General features: G+C 40.5%; 1 protein-coding gene across 1 annotated transcript in view; it reads right to left on the reverse strand.

The window, feature by feature from the left end:
* Positions 1–25,264, reverse strand: part of PHF20 (PHD finger protein 20) — a 72,625-nt gene extending 47,361 nt beyond the window's left edge. The window contains 12 exon segments of the mRNA XM_037401913.1: positions 862–969; positions 1,361–1,748; positions 4,201–4,280; positions 5,050–5,134; positions 5,344–5,515; positions 11,761–11,875; positions 16,531–16,659; positions 18,309–18,363; positions 19,014–19,077; positions 21,268–21,316; positions 22,764–22,812; positions 25,225–25,264. Coding sequence (XP_037257810.1) covers positions 862–969; positions 1,361–1,748; positions 4,201–4,280; positions 5,050–5,134; positions 5,344–5,515; positions 11,761–11,843 — 916 coding nt within the window. The 5' untranslated portion in view covers positions 11,844–11,875; positions 16,531–16,659; positions 18,309–18,363; ... (2 more) ...; positions 22,764–22,812; positions 25,225–25,264.
* Positions 25,265–25,487: the final 223 nt, after the last annotated feature.

Genomic DNA, 25,487 nt, shown 5'->3' on the forward strand with positions numbered 1-25,487 from the left:
GTGATTAAACCTCTCTGTAAAAGCTACAGTCATATTAACACTTACAAATAAGCATAAAAATAGAGCAAAAGCCTATCTTATAGGTGTCACAACTTCTTCTTTTAGTAACAGATTTGAAGTAAGAATACAGAACACTATTTTACTAGTAAAACATTGTTTTAAACAGCAACCATCCCACAGATATAAGTAATGCCAGAAGTTGATGAGACAATTCAGACACACAAGCAACTTTGACAGTAAGCTGGACAACATATGTGCACTGAAGTTTTAAGACTTTGTGGTCCTAAGGCAGGGAAAGACAGCCTTCTTCAGATGTTCATCTCCTTGTTCATGATACTACTTTAGAGAATATAGTTTTCCTTCCTCATCAATGCATTCAAGTTCTTCAACATCACTACACAGTATACAATGATAAAGCAGAAGCTATTAAACAGCAGTGACATGAGTATTTGTTTAATATTAAGGTTTCTTTGCTAAGCAATGTGGTAGATCCTCAATCTAGCAACTGAAGAGTTTCTATAAATAGAAAAAGGCTTTTATAGCCTTCTATGCATTGGAGGAAATAAAATAATCACTGCCTCCTCTGCATCTATGAATTTCTGCATCAAGACTCACAGCTTGTGGCTCCCTCCATTCAAACCAAGCTTCTAAGATTTATTTGGGAATTTCAGCATGGTGATGCTAGGTATGAATGGCCAATTTAAAAAAAAAACAAACACCCAGAACAACAGGTGCTGCATTTCAGTCATTTCATTTATCACAGTTCAAGGTTAATACCAGACTCCCCACACCTGTGCTCCCCCCCACCCCTTCTGCTTTAAGAACTTATACTGCAAGAGTTGAATAACAAAAAATACTCACACAAGTTTTTTTCAATCCTGGGACGCTTTGATGGAACTTCACCTCCTTTAGGTATTTTCCGACGTCTTAACTCCAAAGTTATGGGCTGTAGTGTCTGAGGACTTGGCTCTACATATTTAGATAGAGAACAAGTTGTCTGGATATTAAGCTGAAAAACTCTTTAAAAATTCCCAAGCCTCACAAATTGAAATACTGGACTTGCATAAACAGAGTTTCACCTGGCTTTCCAAAGTCTACATACTAGCATTTAATCCTACTACAAACATGTTTTATAATATATGAAGATTACCTGTCTAAATCTAACCCCTCACCAAACCACTGAAGCTCCAAACCCAGTAACTCTCAGCTGTCCTAACAGAGCCTGAACAAAGATGAGTTCAGAACATTTTCAAAGTTTCTACAGGCTTAGGCTGTGAAACAGCAAGATACTTTTAATTCCTTTAGGTAAGTTTAAATGGGTTCTGACATAGCGCCTAACCATTTGAGTTTAGCTACATACCTGTTGGAGGTGTTATCGGTGGTCTTCCACGTTTTCGTTTAGTTTCTTTTGTGTTTTCCTGTGAACTCTTTACACTGTCATTCTCAGGCTTCTTCTCAATTTGTGTATCTACTGAATATTCCATATCATTCTCTGATATATTCTCTTTATCTTCTTTTCCATTCTTAGATATATTCTTTTCTGAGACCTTTCCTTTTTCCGAGATTACTATCAATTTTCCTTCTTTATCAGGTTGCTTCACTTTTTTCTCAGTCTTCAATGTCTTTTCATCCTTGTCTTTCTTTGCATTACCTGTTGCTTTCCTCTGTTCTTTAAATTTCTCCCGCTTTTCAGGAGATGACGGAATTTCATTACCTCTTTCCTTAGGCTTCGCATTACCCACAATATTCTAGAATAAAGAGAATGACATATAAAAATTAACTTACTGCAGTCTCAAAGTCCTCTCCCACCTTTGTATTTAGCAGACTTGCATCCCTGTCCAATTTTTCAAATAACAGTGTATACTCTATTGCAACTCATAGATCAAAACTTAAGAGACACTTAAACTGTTCAAGGATCCATGCAGCCTCAACAGGACAGTGCAACAGATTCACTCATTTCACAACTCAATGGCCTGAGTTTTGCTGTTTCTTTGTTCTCACGTGCAAATTAGGTCCGTACTAGCTTGTGCAGTACTACTTAAAGCCTACCTGGGACAGTCAAGAAGGAGTTGGAGTCATGAGCACAGAAAAGGACAAACAGCTCAATCACTTGGATGCAGAAACCATTCTCCTTTCATAAAAGTGTCTCACTCAAAAAACCCCAAGTATTTAGCTTGTAATTAACACTGCCACTTAAGTGTGACACTTCAGAACACTCCACGCTAAGTGAAGAATCACATAAAACAGCTGCAATCACCAGCTTCATCAGGAGCCACATGATGTTTAAATTTTAAATGGTAGTGAACACATATGAACCATGTTAATCAAATTATTCTCAAGAAACTGAACCATATAGTACATCTGAATTACCTCTTGATGTTACTGAACTCTTAAAAAACTGTGTGTCCTTGCATAAGCACATTCACACTGTGAATTAGCATTTTACCATCACTGTTCAATATAGCATGTTACACCCTCAAGATAGGGACAGAGTAATACTGTCATTAATGATGACCAGCACGTGGTTTTGTGGGTTGGGTTTTTTTTTTTTTCTTTCTTTTTTTAAAGAACCCCTAAGTTATGAAAGACATGTGCCATGCACATCATCATGGCTACGGTCTCTCCTACTGATGAACAGGAACACCACACTTTCCCTCCACCACCAGCATGCTGTGTCTGAATCTACACCTTAAGTAACTTACATTCACAAGTGAATCCTGAGCTCTCCAGTTGTCTATTTATTTAAAATTCACTTCCGATTGCGTAAACAGAGCTCATGAGGAAATATGCCCTTTATGCTTTTTTATGAAAAAGGACAGAACAAGATGTTCTAGCATAACTTCTCTTGGGTTAAGAGAAATCTTCCCAGCTAGTGGTTATAATGGAGGAGAAAACTTAAAACTCCTTTCAAAACCTACCCAAAGCTCTGCAGAAACATGAAAGTCCCTAAAGGAGAAGAAAATACTTTGCCTTTCTTAAGCAGAGTATTTTTAAAGATTGTTCAACTTCACGTATTTAAATATGGTAGAAATACTGCTCATGGCAATGAAGATTCTTCAGGTAGTTCCCTTGTGAGTATTAGTCAAATACTCAAATTAGTCAAACCCTCAAGCAGGGACAATTATTACCATTTGAAAGCTATTAAGAGTACTTTGTGGCAAATCTGAAATAGTTTTCCCTTCCAGACTGGCAGATACACAAATCTGGAGATCTCCAAGGAATGGCATGTCTCTTCACAACAGTAACAGATTTAAATTGTACCCATTAATAATACACATTCCAATAACGAATAAAGATGCATGTTGGGGGGAAGGAATTCTATTTCTTTACTAAAACTTAAAAGTTCCAGAAAACTAAAAGCAGAAGGCACAACTAAAAACACAGACTACAGCTGCCACACAGAAATGTGTGGCAAGATCTCAAACTTAAAACCATTCCTGTAATGAAAATTACTCAGAAGCAGGTACTTCAGAAGTTTTAACCAAGTTACACAGGGCTAGAACTTGTCAGCCCTTCCTACAAAACGCCCACACATGAAAACTGAAGTACAAAGCAATACTACTTCCTTCTCACCATGAGCAGGACAGTTTTTTTGTTTGTTTGGTTTTTTTTTTTTTTATAAATGGCTGAAGGTTGAAGCCACAGCACTGACCAGGTGAAGGGCTGGTAGAACAGCCAAACCATCGAAGCAGAACATTGATTAGTCAAAAAGCTTATCTTCTCAAAGTTGTGAGGTAAAAGATTACTAGATAACTTCCTCAGGAGTCTCAAGACAATCAAGCTGTTACTTTGGGGAAGAAGAGTTTCTGTCCACTCCATAGTTCCCATCCCTTTATTTTTTAAGGTTCATGTATTTAAACTAATCTCAAACAGGTGAAATAACTAAAGTGTGTTTCAATAACTTACCACTAGCTTTAGTATGTACATTCTGAATCTTCCAGTGATTTTTACAATGTTTTATTTACATGCTTATGACTTCTTTAGCTCAACAGGTGCATTCATAACAACATGAACCTGGGCACTTAGCTAATCATACCATGAAGATTTGTATAACCTTTTCTTTTTAACGGATTTTATTTCCGAGGTATTGTATGTTAGCAATAGCAATATTTCATTCATTTCCTATTTTATAATTAATCAAATCTAGCCATCTTAATTGTCAATTTTAGAATACACTAGTAGCATGAACACAATACTTACCTGATCTTTGGAAAAAGCTTTGACATGAATGTTTTTGACAGTCTGAACTACACCATCATAAAATTTCACAGTGTATGTACCTAAAATTTGAAAATAAAGCATAAGGGCTTAAAGATCTGACGTTACTTAACAGAGCATTTGCTAACAGCTCCAATACTCTAGCTGCATATTTAGCTCTAGATAAAAGCTGCCTTATTTGCATTGTCAAAAACTTCAACAGCAGAGGTCTTATCACAGGACAGGTAAGGGAGAAACAGTGAAGTTACCAAAAATAATTAAGGTAAGCATAAAGGTGCATGTCTAAGCTTAGAACTGCTCCTTAGATATACTTTCCTCACAAAACCCCAAAATATTTTTAGTGGAGTACTCCAGTAGATAATTACGCAGACTTCTCCTTGACCTTATAACATATAGTCAATCTAAACAAAGCACAGCACAAGAACAAGTCCTTCATAGTTCCTCACCGACATTCAAAAAGGAGCAGCACTGCTGTGCCTTTTGTTTCTTTTCTTTCTCTCTCCTATTTGTCAAGGGTTTTTGCAGCTCTGACGCTAGTTCTACTGCTGTTACATGCATCCCTCAAAAATAAACTTAAGAAGAAACAACTTTTTCCAAATATATTGTTAAAGCAATTACTGACTGGATATCCCAGCAGAAAGCTCTTCTATCTCATGAAAAGGATCAGAAGTTTGGTTAAAAAAGTTGATGGCAGATTAAAACATGTAATTGAAAATAAAAGTATTCACAGTTCTGTCTGCTGCACTCTCTCTCCAGCTAAACAAAAAAGTTAGAAAACAATATAGAAACGCATTACTAACAAGAATGACAAAACCAGAAGTGACTCCTTACCATCTTTGTTAACAGAAGTAACTTTGGCTGGATAGAAGCGACAATCAGACCAGCATGCCAATACCTGATCATTTATATGAAATCCCTACAAGACAGTAGTTAAGTGTTTTCATCTGAGAATTACTGAAACATACAACTTCATTAAAACATCAAAATTATTAGTTTTCCCATTATTTAAAATCATAAAACTTGTACAGCAGGCAACACAGCAACAGTGAAGCCTTTTAATGGTCATAATTCATACAACTGCACATTAAAACTTACACACTCAGATGTCCCCTATTTTTTACTTACTGCACAACCTTCCTCTTCCTGTAATCCTTCTTTTCTTAACTGTATTTTCTCTAAGGGACGCAAATAAGGACTGTCCCAACAAAACCATTCATCATATCTATGGTTCCAGCGTTTGAAATGGATAAGTACTTTTCCTTCTTCATAATCAATTTCTTCAATGTGAGCTGGATACCTGGTCAAAAGGTAGATTAAAATACTTCATTTAAGAATAGGTAAGCTGCCTCAGACACTTAACTACAATATAAAACATTATACAAATGGAGCCTCCTGCATGATCAAAAGCAAAACATCTGAAGACCTGCTTGATCAGGTGTGATGGGCAGCCGAGTAACTAAGTCTAACAACCTCTGGTTTCTACAATCTTAACATTTGATGTATCACTTGTATAAGCAATAAAGATACTACTGTAATGAATAAGCTCAGCACAGGATGAATCCCAAAACTGAACAGCAAAGGCAAACATTGGCTGTGGGAAGAAGAAACCACAAAGGAGTTGTTGTAGTCTGAGGTGGGAAAAAAAAGTAACTACAGATCAAGAAGTCAGAAAAGCCTTCCTTACACCTAGAAATTTTACACAGTAACAAAGCTGACCGCTTTAGCTCCCTCTTACCAGCAGTAGCTGGAGGTCAACACACTCATTTCTCTCAGATATCCATCAACATGCATCATGAATCATCTTCCCAGTGTAACTGCAGAAGTCTAGCACACACACTAAACCTAATTTAAGTTTTAGATTCTCAAAATTTAAATTTAATCTGCAAAGTCCCATAACTTTTAAATAAAAATCTCCCAGTATATTAGAAGTAAAGAATTCTGACGAGTCTCAAATTCAGTTGTTTCTAATCACAAGGACCTTAAAACCTATGTATTTCTTTAATTGCATTGGTAATTTGTAACTTCAGTAAATATTTCAGAAAAATAATATATTTCACTATCCCAACTGAAGATAACATTTCAAGCATTGACGTTTTGATATTTTCCCCTCAGCAATAGTAGTGCCAAGAGAAAGATCTTCACTTCTCAGCGTTTTTGGTTATTTTTGAAAGAAAGGCAAGGCCCCACTGAATTCCTGAACAAAGGGCCAAAGAAAAAAAGCCCAAATCCACAAGTATGCTTTACCTGTTAAATCACACTTAAAAAGATAGAACAAGCCTAAAAAAAAAAAAAAAAAAAAAAAAAGCATCTTGAAAGGATCAAGCCTGATGCTAAAAATAAAACCCAGACCTGTCAGAATTAAGACTGAAATGCAACACAGACTTCCATTCTACAATCCTATGTAGATGAAAAGCTACCTACAACTGATACTATTCAGCAGATCTAAGACATGTCCAGTTATGACTTGTTCAAGAAGAGCTACACACAGGCCATACTATAGACTTACACTGCAACCACAGACCAAGGCCCTGTTTAACACAATGCCACATGCCTCAAACTATGCCACCAGTTCGTCCCAATATATTATTGGCATACAGTAAAGGCTGTGGAGGAGAGGAAAACAAATGGGAGATACTTATGGCAGGGACACCTCTAACTGGTTACCAGCTTCCTAGGAAGGAAGTAACTGTGTGCCAGTCAATGTTATTTCATATTTATATAACTCCAAGCACTGCCCTACACAGGTTCATGAGAAGGTAATATTCATAGCCTTTCCACATATAACAACACAGTTCTACTACACATCGTTTATTCTTAGTGATAAGCTGTTGCTGAGATATCCAAGTACAGGTAATGCCAAAAATCAGTATCCAGTTCCCTACAAAGTGCAACAAAAACAGGAGCAGGGATTCCCAGGTCCTCCAAACAAGAGACTAGACAAAAGGACACTTTTGCCATCAGGGTTGCAATGGGCCTAGGGCTTGTTCAGATTCTCAAAGATCAAGAGGGAAGCACATAAAAATGACAGAGTACTGACTCAACATTTAGCTAAAAATCCAGTCCATGCAGATAACCACCTCTGGAAAACAAACTCAACCCACTAACTTTCTGCCGCTGGGGAAAGACAAGCCTAAGTGACAACAGCCAGCTAACTCCATGATGCAAGACTGTTCCCTGCTTCGTATCCAGTAAAACAAGAACCTCCTCCACCAAAACCATCATCCCAGAACCATGCACCAGTGTCATCTGCACCTATCTCACCTCACCTTCTAAAGACTCCCTGATGAGGAAGAGATGTTGATTTATCAAGAAAAACATAACTGACAAGACCAAATTTTAGTCTGATTGAGAACCAGTGTGGGTGAAATGGAGCTCCCAGCCAGCTCCAGGATAAAATGTCTGAACAAATCATCTCTTTCCAAAGCAACCAACAAGTAAACATATGTTCAGCGCTCTTGACTGGAACAGTAAACCTATTTGAAGCTGAACTAGATCTATACACAAACTTTTGACAGCCCCCTCCCTGACAGCCCCTACCCTTCCTTTCAGATGCAAAACAGCTCTAGCAACTTCAAAACAAAAAATAAAGGTTCATAGGTTCTCAACAGCTCTGAGCAACACACATCAACAGTGCAAGCTTCCTTCCTTCAGCATTTGTACCCTAGCCTTCAAAGCATTGAGCAAGCACGCCACATCAGGAGACACAAGTCCTCACAGATCAATACAGAAGACAAGTAATACAGCATATTCACACACATGCACCAAAAGGCCTGTGAATATGCCAAGGGATAGAGGTAACAAGAGAAATTCAGACTTGTTTATCAAGAAAACATACTACAGAAGTATACATAAAGTGAAAGGCCAATAGCTAAAGCCTTACTAAGGCCTGAAAGAGAGTACAACTACCATGTGTCCAGGGATGGTCAAACACATCCTCCCCCAAATCACAAAGGAAGCATTTAGCTGACTCCATGGGTTTTCAAAACAGTTAAGTGATGCTGTATAAGAAATCCTCACACGGTACTGATTTGAATAGTTATCTAACACACTGTGATAAAACTGAAATCACACTGGAACACACTGAAATCAGACACAACTTCTTGCAATACACTGGGAAAGTTTTCCAGCTCAATTCAAAAGGAATTAAGAGCCTGTACCTTTCAAGGCTTTTTGCACTGGCTAAACAGTAAGGGAACACCTTCATAACGCCCAAAACTCCTAGCATTAGTTTTGGTAAGAACCCAAGCAACAATCAAAAGCTCAAACAGCGTAACTCTCCACAGATGGGTTAGCAATAACTTGCAACTTTAGACTACTGCTGTCAGACCACAGCAAATATGAAAATGGGTTTGTTGTAGACACAAGTGTAAAACCATCCTCTTCTGGGAAGAGGTAAATATCTGAAAATTCAGAATCAGAGTGCTGACTGAAGGAATTCCTATCTCAGTCTTGGACTACTTTGTTTCCCTTCTCCTTTCCTATACACCACCACAGTGTAAACCCCCTCTCTTGGAGCTAGGCAGGGACAAGCTTAACACAGTCAGAGCAACGCTGAGAAGAAAGGAAGCATCTAGGAGAACCAGCACTATGAAGAACAACAGCTATGGAGTTTCATCTTTTTCAGTACTGAGACAAATTTTTGACAGTATGTGCAATTAAGCTCATGGGACCGACAACCTAAACCTTAACAGAGTAGCACAATAACAATACCAATGTTGTTTTCAATACTTAGGAGCCTCAGCCAGAATAAAAAAAAAATAAAAATCTTAAAATCCATTTTACTCACACAACAAATAGGGGAACTTGAAGAGGTGTCATTACAGTAAGGTAACACAAGAGGTGTCATCATTTGCCTACTGCAAGCATCCAGTGCAGTCATCCTTTCTTGAAAAGGGCTAGGCAGCACTGAAAAGTTTAAATGATTCAATGTAAAAAGTTTTAAGAATGCAATTCAGCTGGGATGGTGTGTGCGTGTACGCTGTCACAGCTAGCCTCTCTGGGATCTCTCCATTTAGGACTGCGCTACTGGAGCAGTCTCACTACTCCATCCTCTGAACTCTGTGTACCACGAAACCTTTCAGCACGCATGGAGGAACCGCCTGATGGCCAGAGCTCTCCCCGTTTAGTGCCCTCAGGTCAGACACTGTCACAAATCTTTCGTGACAGGTTTGATGCATCAACCAAGCGCTAAAAACTAAGCCAAGCACCAAAAGCACTCACTGTACTCCCCAGAGTTTGAGTCCATGAGGTAACACACAACTGCACCAGGAACTGAATTGCACTTCCAATTACCATTCCAGATTCAATAAAGTAATCTTTGATAAGAACTCTGAAGATGCAAAATGCACTTTGGCAAGGAGCGGACTGTGTTGGCAACTCTGCTGGCTTACACAAGCCATCTTCCTCTTCAATAGGGTTGACATCACATCCACACACCTGAAAGCCCTGAACTAGCATTTCAGGGCACAAGCCACTGCCATGAAAGGCAGGTAAATGGGGCTCTGAGATGAAATACATTCCCAAACACTACTGTCATTTGAGAAGCAATACTGGCCCATGAATTGACTGGTATGTTTGGTAGTGAGTACAGAAGAACTCACTGCCAGCCCTCTGATCAAACAAGAGACTTCTGCTTATGTTTAAGCGCCAGCATCACAACAAAAGCAACAAAAAGGCCTCTGCAGGTCCAATACTGGGAAAACCAAGTATCAGCAAATGGGAAGTTTTGTATCCACACAAAAAGACTACATCATAACCACACCAGATGGTCCTGTTCACAGTGGCAGGCGAAAGTAGCAGAGGAAAAAAGCCTGCTGTCCTCTACAAATCCACACCTGGGGAGGTGTGTCAGCCTGTCACTACTGATATTGCGAAGAGAAAATATGCCCCTAGAGCTATTAAAAGTTTTGGTTCACAAACCCTGAAAACAAAAACACACACACATCACCAGTCAAGGAGACACGGACTTTCTGACCCTGGTTTCAAAGGCTTAGCAAGCAAAAGAAAACTTTTCCGAATTGGAGAGCTGGTTACTAAGTTGCAAGACCAAAGATTCACAGAAACACCGTGCATAAAAGAGGTCATTTAAGATCAAGTGTATTTAGAAAACAAACAGCATGGCTTGAGTTTGGACATGCAGCATATTCAAAATTTAAATTTAAGCCAAGGGGTGTGTGAAAGTACAGCAGGTGTCAAATTACACACACACACAAGTTTTCCCATGTAAGAGCTGTACGCATACTTCGAGACACTGTTGACCAAGCATGTCAGAATGGTAACAGTCACAGATGTCAGTTATTAGCCTTACTCTGACACAGTCTGTAATAAACTGCATCTTTAATAACCCTACATTACAGGCAGGCTAAGAAGTCTCATTTTTGTAGATGTGGCTTTTTTCACTGCATGAACAAAGCTCAAGAATACAAAAGATGCATGCAGATTCAGATCAAAGCCCTACCTACACAAATCTCGATTACACATGAAAGCCAACATTACAACAAAGTATGATTTAATGTTGATACTTCACGTTCTTTCCACAAAGAGCTATGTTTCACTCTTTTTCATAGTTCTAATCCCCTGGTACCTGGAAATTAGAGAAATACTCTGCATGCAACCAAGATGCTTTAGAACAAGTCTGCTCCATCTAAGGCAGTGCTCCATCCTTCTGGGATGTCCAGATGGTTTTCAACACTGACTTCTGCACACTTAAGGCGCTGGCAGGTTCCAGATCCTAATGTACAATGTCTAACCCACATATATTCTAAAACAAAAATCAACTGTAGCTGATTTCAGGAGAGAAGGTATCTTAAGAAGCTAACAAAAACATATTAACTCCTGTATTTAAGAAGTCTTTGCCTCTAACAATCTTTACTGTATGCCTCATTCACTGAGCATTGTTAAATGCTAATTTTTGAGCTAACTTCCTAAAATGAACTCTCAGAAGTCTCAAAGCTAGCCCAAGTAACTTTTAGGCCCTTTTCCCCCTTCCTACTGCAGTGGTTAATTAAGAAAAGCGTTCTTCCTCACAACTGAAGTCTGCAAGACTTCTCTGCGCCAGAGCAGACTTCTCGGTGCGGAATGTGTTTCCTCACCCAGTTAAAGCTGACCTCTGGCAAATGAGCACAGGCCATAACAATTTCAGTCTGACTTTAAAACCTATGGATTCACAACAGCAATGCAAAAGGAAGCAGTGAGGAACTACCCTGGGTATTCGGTACTGCAAAGGATTTCTCTCTTCATGATGTCTGTTCTGCAATCTGTATATAGCACAGAACATGGTGTGAATTCAGAGCCTGAAGTCCCGCTAGATTTATGAGTAGCCCTATTTCCCAGGCACAGATAGCACCAGTACACTTCTTTTTAAGGACCAGCACAACATATCAGCATCTATTGCCCATTTCAACCACTGGTCTATAAACTCTTATAAATTAACTACTTTCCTACAAACCAATGACCAGGACTCTAAATACTGTACCAATACAAAATGTTTAAGATATTAAAGACTTAAGAGTTAATACAATATGAATGGTTTTAAAAAAATACCAGTTTTTTAATCTGTCACGGGCTTCCAACTGGGCTCCCACCTCAAAGTTGATCCCTCTTCTATTCGGAGGATGTTTTGTCATTTTGTAATATCAACACTGCTGATTTTATTCCCCTGAAAAATGCAATTAAATATCAATCACTAATCAAGACATACACAAAATAAGCTTATGCACCATAATCCCCAAAAGCTAGATGTTGGACCTCTGTATTTTTGGTTTGCAGAAAGTAATGGGGGCAATTATCTCTTAAACAAGGGTTCCCAAGTGACAGTGTGCAGAATCATTTAAAAGATGTGTTCGAAATTGTAGCTACTGGACCACAAAACACTGAAGCTCAACCTCTGTCCATTGGTCCAAGTTCCAGGACAATTAACAACTCTGCAACCCAATGTTTATTAACAACTGAGAAGTTTCATAATATTCTCTCCCTCCCTCCCGCTTTAAATGGAAACAAGGAATCCAGTAGAAATGAAGTGGGCAAACCCAAACACAGTAACAAATCTTTCAACAGCTACCATGTTAGTTAAACACTCAAGAATACTATGTCACCTCATCACTACAAATGCAACAGAGTTCAAAGATGTTAGATATACGTAGATTTTTTAATCAATTGGAGAAGACTGTATATACCGCTTGCATATTTGCATTGCTTTCCTCCCATGTCTCCACCATTTTAAGCAGAAAATAAGAATACTCTTCATTAAGATATGTTTTTAACATATAATATAAAGGTTTAAGAATTTTTTTCAAAGTAGTAGTTTCCCTCGAGGTACGTTTAGCAGAAAGCCTGATCAGGAGCCATTTTCCCCAAATTTTTGTCAGCTGTTCTGCAAAATTTTAAGACACTAATTATAACCCATTCCTGCAGTCTTCAAGCTCACAAAATCCAAAAATACAAGTACGTTTTATTCAATACTGTCCTCCTTACAGTAAGGCTATATCTTGAAGATTCAATTAAAGATGTATAAAATGGATGCAAGATAAATTAAAAAACCTTCTCATCATACACTACAATAAGGAGACATGAAAAGGCAACAGAAATAAGCAACAGCATTTTGGTTCACACAATGCATAACCAACAGTGGTATCAACCGAGCTACATATAAAAGGATTATCATTATTTTATGAAGAACTACTCTAAGTTCAAGTGTGGTTCAGAAATCAAAGATCTTTAGGAAAGTCATAAAGTTTTTATCGCAAGGAAAAGCTACTCCATTGACACACTTTTTAAACCAGACCATCTGTCAAGGGCTGGCCACGGAGGCTCCCTCACCACCTCTACTATCATAACCACCTTGCAAAGAAACTTCTCTACCAGATGATCTGCTGTCTTCCTCTAAAGCACTGCTTTTGGACTTATCTTCACTACTATTAAAGCAGCCTCCAACAGTATGGGGAAAAAAACCCAAATGCTATTGCCTGTAAGTTCAATTCACAACACAGTGATTCACACCAAAAGAAAAAAAATATTTTAGCCACCTAGGAACTGAGAAACATCACAAGTTACTTTTCTAGAGTATCTGGTAGCAAACCATGAGTGTACCCAGCATGGATCTGGATCAGTCCAGGAATTACTGCCTTCTAATATGGCTAGAGGTTGGAGCAGGAGGAATTTACCTACCACATCCTTAACTTTTAATTGGGAAAGAAGGGGAAGGAAATTAAGGAAAAGTAAGGATGGTTGGCGTTTTACATTCTGATAGATAAGAATAAAAAAACGAAAACCTGGAAATCCAAGCATCAAGTGCAAACTACATTTTCTTTTTTAAGTATTTATCCACCCACACCCCAAACATCTACTGCTGCCTCTGCAGATTTACATCATTAACACATCACTTTCTCATACTAGCAATAGAATTTCATGCCTCTAAATATAGAGCAGACACACATTCTGCTAAACACTTGCAGGATATATTACAGCTGCAAGATGACACTTGTCCTAGTAAACTTATTTTTCCTTTTTGCTAACTAGGGACACACAAAGACAATGTACTCCTAGAGGTACTGGAAGTGCATTACTGAAACTCTCTGCAGTGGTCCCCTTTGGTAACAGCTGCAATCTTGGAAGAACAGGAATCATTCCAGCTAACCTACATGAGGCTGAAGAGGAACATACACACCTCCCGACTTCAGTAACAGGATCTCATGCAATACAGTTTCTATAAACAATTTGGTGAGGAAGGCCTTCCTACAGTTTCATTCAAATGTTAAAAAACTATGAATATCACAACTAAAGGGAAATGTGAAAAAACAGCAAAAGCCATTCAGCCATATTTACAGAGGCTGCAAATTCTGTGAAAAAAACCCTGAACTCTGTCTACTTTACAGCTAGTCAGCTGAAAACCAGCATTTGTCAGAGCACACACATACTGCACTTCACTAACTTGGCCAAGCTTGTTACAAAGCAGCTGATTAGAAAGTTGGAAGAAAGAAGAAATTGTATGGGCAAAAATCTTGTATCACTGCCCCCTCCCGCAAAGTCCTCCTTCCTCTCCCCTCCCAAGTTATGAAACTTGAGCTGCTTTGGGTTCTCCCTCACATTCTGCAACTGGATTTAACTTGATCCAGCAGTCCCTACACTCAGCATGCCCCCTCGCAAAGCATGCTGTCTTCATTTGCAGCTAGTTTCAGGAACAACTTCCTCAGGCAGATACATACCTGGTAGAGTATTACACAAGATAAGTTACAGAAAGAAAGATGATCTCAACAATTCTACCCTGAAATACACAGCCTTTGAGCAAGTCTGAAACCATATGATACAGTCTTCACTGGGAGCCATCACATAGCTGTCCACAAACAAGGCCAACAGGCAACACGAAAGTCCATCACATTTCACCAGCATGACCTTGACCACACGGAGAACTTGGTTTCTCAGAAAGAAAGCACCCACCACAGGGGACTGCCTCTGCTTTGATATTTTATGTTTCAGCTCCGTGTTCTCCTGCAAGGACTATTTAAAAACCTTGAACTACATCAAAACAGATGTTTAACAAACAACCCCAGACTAATCAGACACAGTCATAGCTACAACTTGGAAATAAGAACACTTCACTTTAACATCTCTTCTAAAGTTTTCCTCAGTAGAAAATTAATTTACAGTAACTTGGTAACTAAACCAACACACAAGCAGGCTATTCGCTTCAGTAACTGGGAATCCATTTTTCTCAAATGCCTAAGACCACGATTAAAACAAGGGGTAGTTACTACACTTACCCCCAAAGCTATACAGCTTTTCTCCAAAACTTCTTATTCCATTATGAGGATTAACTTGTTTCAGGAACAAATAATCCAGGATTTAGACAAGTCACTACTTCCAACAGAAAATATTTCTAAATCTACATCACTGGAAGTACACATCTGTTGTTTAAAAGGGAGAGCCTTCTCTTCCCCATAGAAGTCACCATGAAGTAATCTAGCTTTTAAAGACTATTCAAGCTATTCAGACACTCACCAGTCATGCACCAATCAGGAAGACACATTTATATTAGGGCAATGCAGAGGAGAACATGCTTACATTAAAACTGATTCCTTCAGCGCTCGTGATTGTTGTATTTTAAACCAACCTTTCTACACTGCTAACAGTGTGGGTCCTGTATACCAACAACTGTAACCATTCTTACTCTTCAGTTTTCGGCTCTGTCAGTGCTAAGCCCCAAACCTGGCACATCACTAAGTTCCAACAGAAAAGGGTTCCTCTGGAAACTGGAGAAATCTTTCACATTGTCATATAGAGCAAAACCAAGCAGTTAATGGCAAACTTTCTCTTTCACTAATAAATAACAGCCTCTATTGTTTTCTCTCTGGAAACTGTAGAATTACTGCAGCCTTTTTCAAAGCCTTACTTACCTTTGCAAACACTATTTTCAAAAATCACTGGTAAGTATAATTAAAGTTTCCTACATACTAGCACGCCAAAGCCCCTGCGTTTACATCAGTCCCACTTCCAAACTGTGTACAGTCTCAATTCAGTACTTCATAAGCAGCTCAGAAGAAAGGCAACTAACTTCCACAATTCACTCTTACCTCCTTCATTCTTTAGTGTATCTGTGCCAAACCCAGGGATTTCCCTCCCTTCCACCCCGCCAGCAGAGCACAATAGAGGGGAAAAAAAGAAAAAAGAGGCACCCCATGAAAAACCATAGATCCCTGACTTGATAAAGAAACATGGTAAAATTTAACCATTTGCATAAATACAAGTTTTCAATGCAAAATAGTATTAAGTTTTATTCTGGACGGTAAGCTTTCTGTTCAATTCCTATGAGGCATTCTATATCACTGGTGATTCTGCAGGATGACATGGTAGGACAGTTAGTGGGTTAATAAAAAGTACTGGCAAAACCAGGGAGTAAAAGCAACTAGCAAGAGGTTGTCCTGTGTTCACCAGAGATGCAGCACAGGTATAATCAAACTGGTATACTGAAGGCAGCTCCAAGATTTGAACTGCAGTTCCTATTCAAGCAACAAGACAGAAGTTTGATTTGTTCCCTTCACGTATAGCAATATAAGCAGTTTTTCTATGCCAAAACAGGTTTACAGTCAATTCCAGAAAGGCTGATTCTGCCATTCACTCCAGCACCAGACAGTGTTCCAAAACTGCTAGCAAATCTGTGTACCCATTTTGAAACTGTCATGAACTAAGTTCAATCACATTTTGCACGTAAGGTTTTCATGGCTCTGCAATATTTAGGTTTGACCTTTTACTTATACCATCTGGTATCATGTGTGCAAGCCTTGTGTCTTCATCATGGTAAAACAATGAAAGCCTCACCCAGTTCACCCCCTACAATATGCACGCCCCCATCAGGAATGGTCAATCCAGAGAAGTCCATGGTCCCCACCACAATCGGAAGACCTTGCAAGTGGATGACCACAGCCATGCTGTGCTGAAAACACACACCTGCAGATAAGAAAAGGTAATGGCTATATCAGACTGCAAAACAGTATTTACAGACACCATTTATATTATACAATCTTAATGGCATCTTATGAAGACTAAGTACAAGTCTCACAAACATATAAACACCACTTAGAAAAACTGTTTGGGCCCTGACTTAGGAAGCTGATTACAAGAGACTTTAATTGCCTGCAGATAAAAAAAACAACTGCCTACCAGGTTTTGCCTACAGCAGCGTTGCTAACATGAAGCATGCCTTACCGTATTCTACCCTACATATAAAAACAGAAATAGAATTCCACACAGGTTAAAAGTATTAACCCAGAAACAGCTTTTGTAGTAGCTATTCATCTAATGAATTCTATGCTCCTGTCTCATGTTTTGTTTATGCATACCACTTCAGAGCAAGAGGAGCATGTTTTAGGACACAGCCTTAAGTTCCAGAATATGTCCTTGGCACTGGTATTTCAAAACACAATGCCTCAGATCTTCAGTCAAGTTGTGGGGTTTTTTTAATGTAACAGGAGTAGAAACAGGAAAAATTTGAACTGGATGTGAAGACCATCAGACAATGCAAAAAATTCCAAGAAATACTGCATCACCTCCCTTTTTCTATCTGAAAGACACATTCCAAACAAGACACTGGACTACACACAGTTCTTACTTGCACCACGTAGGATCCTCAACCAGATCCTAACCAGCACTCACTTCTTGCTTTAAAAGTTTCAAGATTCAATCAACAACTACACAGGCAAACTCTTTGTCTGAGCAAGACAACACAAATTGGATCCTGAACCAGTATTTACAATTTCTATAACAGTAATACTGTACACCTAATTCCTCAACATTGAAACATTCCCCTCAACACATAAGACTTGGTATTTAATTTCAGACTCCTATTTTTCCTCTAGTTTATATAAGTAGACTAAGAAAACTGACACCAGTAGAAGTCTACATTTGCTCTCCTCTTAGAGCAGAAATCAAGATCTGTGACAAAAATAAAAACATGTCAGCAAACATTTACCCGCCCTAGATGAAGATCCTCACACTCTCCCTAAGATTACAGGACATTGAGAATGTAATTTTCATCCTCTTACCAACATCCCATGTATTTGTGCTGTTAATTTAACTTGGCGGTGAGACTGGGACAAGCCAACATGGAAGCATAAATTATGATATGGGCAATTCAACAGAACAGGAAAAAAATTTTGCTATAATAAAACCTATTACCAAGTGCAATTAAAGAAATAAATGCTCGTTACTGAAAGGAATTTTTTTCAATCATTTGATCATCTCTTATTTAGCTGTTCTGGTTTCCCCTCTTTTCCTGTAACACACTAAAGGTAAAGGACAAACACTCTTAAACACTGGACAAGCAAGAAGATTTCAGAAAAGGATTTAAGTCACATGAAATAAAGCAGGTTTTTCCTAAATAAAATAACATTCATTCAAGTAGATTTTCTTGAAACTGCTATTTTTTTTCCAACTGAAAATGTGCAGCCTTTGTATTAAGAATGTAAAGATTTAATTTAGAGAAATATTAGCCACAGTGCCTCTGCAAGAATTAAGAAAACTTGAATTTTAAAGCAAAACTTCAAAAGCTTGAAGAAAAGCTACAATTAACAAAACCAAGTGTCCATGCTTATACTCACCAAGAAGAAACTCGTTGCTTATACGGCTGCAAACATTCCAAACACTGTTGTACAACTATAGGGAAGGAAAAACATACGTCACATGAATTCTGAAACTAGAAGTAGTTTAGAGTTCAAAAAAATATCTTCTCTACAACCAACGATATCCCAATCATACAGTAACACCTCTAGAACATTCATTTAATCTGAAATTATTTCAACACATAGTCAGCAGGCTGCTGCAAGCCAAATTAGAGAAACTTCAAGATCCTTAAGATACACACAGACACACACCCCTCTGCATATCTACAAATTTGTCCATCATTTATTTACCCTTTGCCAAACAGAAGCCACCAGTTTTTAAATTTATTATTACTCCTACTTTGGCACACCAGGCATTTCAGAATAAATCCATTAACTAAGTAAGCAGACAGCATAACTACCAAGCCTTGTATATTCAAGTGACTCAAAATTCAAGGTACTGTCCGCAGGCATTTGAAGAATATATCACCGACATGTTAAATCGATCTTATGGGCCAAGCTGCTTGAAGGAAATTACAGCCTACAGTCAGTTATCTTGTACATGGAGAATATATGATTCTAGGTGAAAACAACAGGCTAAAGGTACAGCACAGATGATCATGAGTTCACCATATCTTCCAATGGACTGCTACATATGAAACATACCTACTGTTGCGTGTCCCCACCCCCCTTCATCTTATTCACCTCCTTCCCTTTCTCTGTTACTCCAAGTTGCAGAAATTCTTAACTGTTCTCCCAGCAAATGTACCTAAACATTCAAAAATACTTAAATGCACCCAATCTGCCCCAAATCTAAACCCCTCTCTTCCTCCTAGGATTTTGACAAGAACTACTGCTGAGAAACGTACACAAGTATCATTGCATCAATTACACTACAATTGCCCAAACAGTCTTTAACTGTGAGGATATACCTAAAAAAATAAAAAGTTTAAATTCTGAAATACCGAGCACAAGCAGCCACCCATAAACAAAACCAAAACTGCCAGATCTGGGTCATAGGGTCAAAATGCCCGAGTGTTCTAGATTTGGAAGTACATCAAAATTCTTTTGCAAAACAATTACAGCAGACTGGGATTTGCACAACTGAAGTCATCACTTCTGATGTAACATACAATTTCTACTCATACTGGTGGATTTCTGCTGCAGTACCATGGTGGCTAAAAGCTTTAAGAAGTCATCTTGCAGTACAGGTTATTTTAAAAAACCAATCAAAACTCCAGGTCAGATATAAGCTTTCAAGAAACCAAGAGTGTGTCTGTAACTTGAGCTAACAAGCGTGGCTTTTCAAGATATATAATGGTAAGACTGATGCTTTCTGAATATCTAAAAACATCTTTTAAACTATTCAGAGCGTCTGGGGAAAAAAACCCTTCTTGCACACAAAAATAATTCCAACTGCCACAAAAAAGGCAGCTTAACAAAACAGGGGAAAAAAATTACATGAAACACTTCTTTCATTGAAAAAGCTTCTAGCAACCTAAGACTCTAAACATCTCTATGGTTTTAGATGTTCTTAGTGTGCAGGATATTTTAAGATGCAAATTAATACATCAGGCATCAAGAATTCTCTTAAGGAAATTATGAGTTAAAATGTTTCACTACTAAAAGACTGCAGATGGCTTAAGCAAGCTGTGTTTTTTCTTATGGAAGCACAATCTCCAAATTGAGTTTTGAACTCTTCTCATGACGGTTTACCATGTCAATCCATGCATGTCTACCCATGTGAACAAACACAAGAGAAGGTAACCAAACACAGTCCTTCCCCGTCAACCAAGACATCCTCAGCTGGATAAACTGCATTTATCACATGGCAGAAGGATATGCATTTTAGTCACACAAGAAATCAACAAACAGTTTCTCAAAACACCTTCATCCACAAATCCAATTCATGTCAATACATGTAAGGCTTCTCCAGACTGCAGGAGCGGCAGACACAAGCTACAGCCATTTGAATTGTCCTGAGAAGCCAAATTTAGCCTGCAGACTGGGCACCCCAATGCAATTTCTCCTGATTTTCTATCTGAACTGAACCTGTATAAAACCACTTCATGATACTGAATGCACCTAGTGCAACTGTCCTCAAAAAGACATTTCTGCCCTGTATAATGGGTACCTATGGGCTTACAGCTCCTTTGTCAAATAAAAATGAAATCAAGAAAAGGTAAAAAGTGGTCTGATTCTCATTGCCATTCTATACTCCCTCAGAAGCAAGGACAACAAAACCCCACAGGACTCTTTGGACAAACTTATTTACAGTAGGACTGTATCTAAGTATTTGGTTTAGAGTGGTGTGGCAGCAGCCTAAGGTTGAACCTATTGGACAGCCCTGGACAAGGTGCTGTCAGAGTGTCTTTGCTCAACATACGAGGAAGGGAACAACACATGGGCTCACAAACTTGTATGACAATTTCACACTTTTGCAATGACAACAGGTTTCTTCTTAAAAGAGTGTACCTTTAAGAAACGGGCGGGATCCAACAACAAGACTCCTATTTGCCTACACTACTGTCCACTAGGCTACAACACTTACATTATTGAGTTAATACCATTTTGCACTCAATGCCAACGTTTCAAAGTCAGTACAAACATTTGGATACAAAGTGGCTTTAAAGTATTACCGCCTACATCCTCTCTGAAAGCAACACCTTGGTATTCTAGGGAAGTCTAGATCTGAGACAGAAATTTAATACTTAAGGCTATGTGTTGGTCAGCAAACTGGCCAATTAATTCCTCCTTTTTGACCAGATGTGCTTCCCCTGGCTTCGAGGTTGCTCCAAGTGTGTTCCAGTAGCACACTATACACTTACCTTAGATTCAGCCATCTGCTGTATTTCTTAGCAATGAGCACCAACATGTACTTTACTCATTGGGGGAAAAGATTATGACCAAAAATGGAAGGAGCCAAGAGGAAATCACAAAAATTATTTGTTAACAGTACCTGCAGCAGTAACTGGACTTGGACTTCTGACTCTTTTTAAGAGGTCTACCTGTAAAAACAATCATTCAAAAAAATTTTTAGAAACATTTTCCACAGATAATTTATAGAACCTGCAATATTGGCCACTGAAAGTCCTACTGTTTCCAGTCAGTCAGCCTATAGTGTTTTGACACTTGCACGTGGCATTCTCAGTTTCATTATTCAATTGTTTTCTGACTCAACAGGACCAAATCTACCCTACTTGCTGATAAAGAAGAGGGTATTTTCATGACAGCCAAATAAAGGGAAATCTTGCAAGTTACACTACCATAAGCTTTGATGAAAAAATTATGTCTTCATTTAAAATAATGCATTAAGCAGATGTTTCATCTGTGTATGTACCACGTGGTAAGAATAATGCGACTATGCCATTTTATTTCAAAAAGGAAAGAAAGGGGGGCACTTCATGGCTGCTTGTAGACTTGTTGCCCAGCTCAGAGATTTTCATCAGGACAGCAGGAAAAACAGACAGATGGAAAAAAAAAAATAAAATCAATGCATCTTTTCCCAAGACTGGTAACAGCAACACCGAGAAAACAGACCTGCAATCTACGCAAAGAACTGATACAAATACAGGGGATCGCATAACAAAAAAAGCCACTGGGAACCTTCACTATATTGAAAAAGCCATTAAAGTCTGCTATACTTGCAACTTCTGCTATGCTAACAGAAGCCTTTAAACTTTAGGCCCTTGGCTTTAAGACTAACCAAAAACTCTTAACTCAGACCCTATCAATGCCACTGTCTTTGTGCCACTGATGCACAGATCCAGGCTAAGGATGCTCAGTTCTACATCTGGAGCACTAGAGGTGTTTAAGTTTCCTGACTCAAGCACTATGTGAAACAAGAGTATATTCTCCATTTCCTTGGGAAAGAAGTGCTGAGTACAAGTAGCAGAAAAAAAGTCCTTTGTGAAACTAGTATGTTAACATCAACTGCAAGAAAAAAGCTCTTCAGTGCTAACTTCATACTGAAAAAAAACCACCCCACACAAAGCAGTAGTGCTTCCCTTCTTTCTTTTAATAGAGGCTACCTAGCTAAAGATACAGATGGAGACAGTTATACCTCTTTTTAACCAACTTCATAAACCTACCTAAAATGGAGTTCTTAAAAAAAGGCAAACTGCAGCTGGCTATATTGAAATAAGGCTGGCTGAAAGTTCTCAAGCCCAGTAAAACCACACAAAGGCATGTCACACAAAGGCATGTCAACAAACATGCCTCAAAAAGAAATAATTATATTCCAACATGCATTATTCTCTGCCACACAGATCTGCAGTCGGTCAACATGAACATACACACCCACATGTGCACTATCACTTAAACCTGGTGCTTGCATCCACAAGAAAAACCTGAAAAGCCACCAGTTCCAAAAGGTTTTTTGGAATCTATAGACCATGTAGCTATTGGTATTTTGACACAAGAATAAACCAAGAGTTCCAAGTTGCTATTTCTTACCTGAAAAAAATAAGTCTTCCTACAGGGAGCACAAGAAGTCAAAATAAACCTGTAGGGAAGCAAGGAACTTAAGTATGAAAATGATAAGGAACAAACTGAAACAAAAAAAGAAAGCAGCAGACTTGTTCAACTGTTGACTGAACTATTACAAGCACTTCACAAGACTTCTCAATATGCTGCACCAGTAAGTCCAAAGTATATGCAGGTTTTATTTTTTCATCAATTTAAAAAAACCACTGCGTCCACACAATTAGGCAACCATCAAGAATGGAGTTTAAATACTGATGACAACGACTTGCAAGGGCTGACCAGTAAATCCTCCCCCCTGCCTCACGTACATTCTTTAGCTTGGCTCACAACACTGTTGCACAAATGCTCACATCTGCGCAGGATGGTGCCATATGGGCAGAAACTACCAGACAAGTGGCAGGACAGCTTTCCTACAGCAACAGTGTCAGCTCCTGTCAAGGTCTAACAAATTACAGGTACAGACAATACGGAGCTTCTGGAGGCACAGTTACAAATAAAATATGCAGTTACAGAGTATTTCTCATCCCCTACAATTACACTGGGGATTGCACCCATCTTTCCTGACCAAGGGGGAGAATTTAGGTCAATATCATTGCCTAAGTTATGCAGGAACTACAGGAACAAAAGAAAGCACTTCTGAGAATTTATCCAATTAAAGGTAAGAATTAATTACATGCTTCTTACATTTCAGTCAAGGCAGCACTGTTATGAGCAATTACTATTCTAGCCTCATTCCCAATCTGACCTTAATTAATTACTCTCGATTACAGGCAAACAGATTTTACTCTCAGACTGTTCAAGCAGAACTGTATTTCCATTCAGGAGAGATCAACAATGTTATCAGCAAGAATGTAAACTAAACTCTTCCACAGGCTGACTTAGGTCAAACAATTGAGCATTCATCTAAGCCACCTTCAATGCCAGAACCATTTAAAAAGTCACACAAAAATTAAACAGAACTATACTATGAGCAATCTTCACTGCAAGTCTCCTCACTTGTTTTTTTTTTGGAAACTGGCCCTATGAAAGGATCTCTGCTCATTATACAGAAAATTAAACGAACCCAGGTCAAAAGCATTTCTGTTACAGAGCTGCTCAGTTACAAGTTTCTGTACAGATACATACAAAAGGTTACTTCAAGTCATTAGCATTGTTTTTAACATTTGGTTTTATCCTCCTGCTGCGTACAATACCAAGTTCTGTACAAAGAAAGACAACATTTATTTTTATTCAGGTTAAGATTCATCGACGTTCAGCTATCCCTCCTACTTTCAAGCATTTTGGCTAGAAACAATAACCCGAGATCACAGGAACACCTCTGGTACTAGGAAAGTTTTCAGTAAGAAGATATAACTGTTTCCCAAAACTGTACTGACACCCTGCTTCAGTTAACCAAGCCCTATCAACAGCCACAGCCTGCATGTCCATGCCAAACCGCCTGGTACAACAATCCATTCCAGGGCCAATGAGCCCTGTCTGAACCTAGGCCTGTCAGGAAAAAGAATATGGTGCCTCCCCATCCTATGCATTAAACCAGGTATGACACGAAGCAGCTTTCGGGTTAGTGCAACGATATACCGTTATTTCTGTTCCCTGAAGCCATCCTGAAGGGACAAAATGCAACGAGATGAGTCTGTGCTCCAGACTCTGTGGGACGCAGAAAGGCCTGAAGCCTCCAGCGGGCGAAACAGCCCACGGAAACCGCCCCGGGCCGCGGTGAACGCCCGCCCCACGCGAGGCTTCTGCCTGCTTCGCCACCCGGGACCGGCCCCGCACCGCTTCCTCCCGGCCGAAGGGCGAGGCGCCGACAACGGGACCGCGCCGCCGCTCGGGGCCCGCCAGGTGCCGCTCCCGGCCTGCGCCACCCCCACACCGCCGTCGCGCCCGCCCAACCCCGGCCGCCGCCAGCAGAGCCCCCGCGCTGCGGCCCGGGCTCCGGCCCCGGCGCCGCCGCAAGGTCACTCGGCCGCCCCCGCCGGCCGGGCCCTCGGCGCCTGCGCCCGGCCCGCACATACTCACCTGCCCGCGCCGGCCGCGCAGCTCCGCGGGCCGCCGGGCGCGGGCGGAGGCGCGGCGAGAGGGAGGGAAGGAGCGGGCGGCCGGCCGACGGCGCGGACCGGCGCACGGCCCCAGCTCCCCGGCCTCGGCGCGCCAGGCCGCGGCGAGGCGGGTGCGGCCCCCGCTCGGCGCCCCGGGCCGGCAGCGCGGGAGGCGCCGCCCTGCCCGGCCCTTTGTGCGCGGGGACGCGTGCCAGTCGCGCCGCGCCCGCCCGGCCTCCCTCCCCTCGCCTCGCCGCGCCACGCCGCGGGCCCGCAGCGCGGGGCAGGTTAGGCGGCCCGGCCCGCCCGGGCGCCGCCGCGCTCTTACCGAGGGATCTGTACGAGAAAAAGGGCTAGAACGGAGCCGAATGGCCCCAGGCCCCCCTACGCACCGAGCCCGACGCCAGCGACCGCGCAGGGCCACAAAATGGCCGCCTCGATGCGGCGCCGCCAGGGAGGGGCGGGTGGGGCGGAGCTGGCCCGGCCTCCGCGCGGCCGTGGGGCGCGCTCTCCCTGCGGGGGGCGGGGTCCGCGCGCTCCGGGCGCGAGGCGGGCCAGGCCGGTACCTCGCCGGCGCTGCCGCCCTCCCGTGGCGCCAGCCGCCCGCCGCGTCCCAGCGGCGCCGCGGCGGAGCCGCCCGGGGTGCTCGGCGCGA

This window comes from Falco rusticolus, chromosome 10 (genome assembly GCF_015220075.1).
Source record: "Falco rusticolus isolate bFalRus1 chromosome 10, bFalRus1.pri, whole genome shotgun sequence".
In the NCBI taxonomy this organism is placed as follows: Eukaryota; Metazoa; Chordata; class Aves; order Falconiformes; family Falconidae; genus Falco; species Falco rusticolus.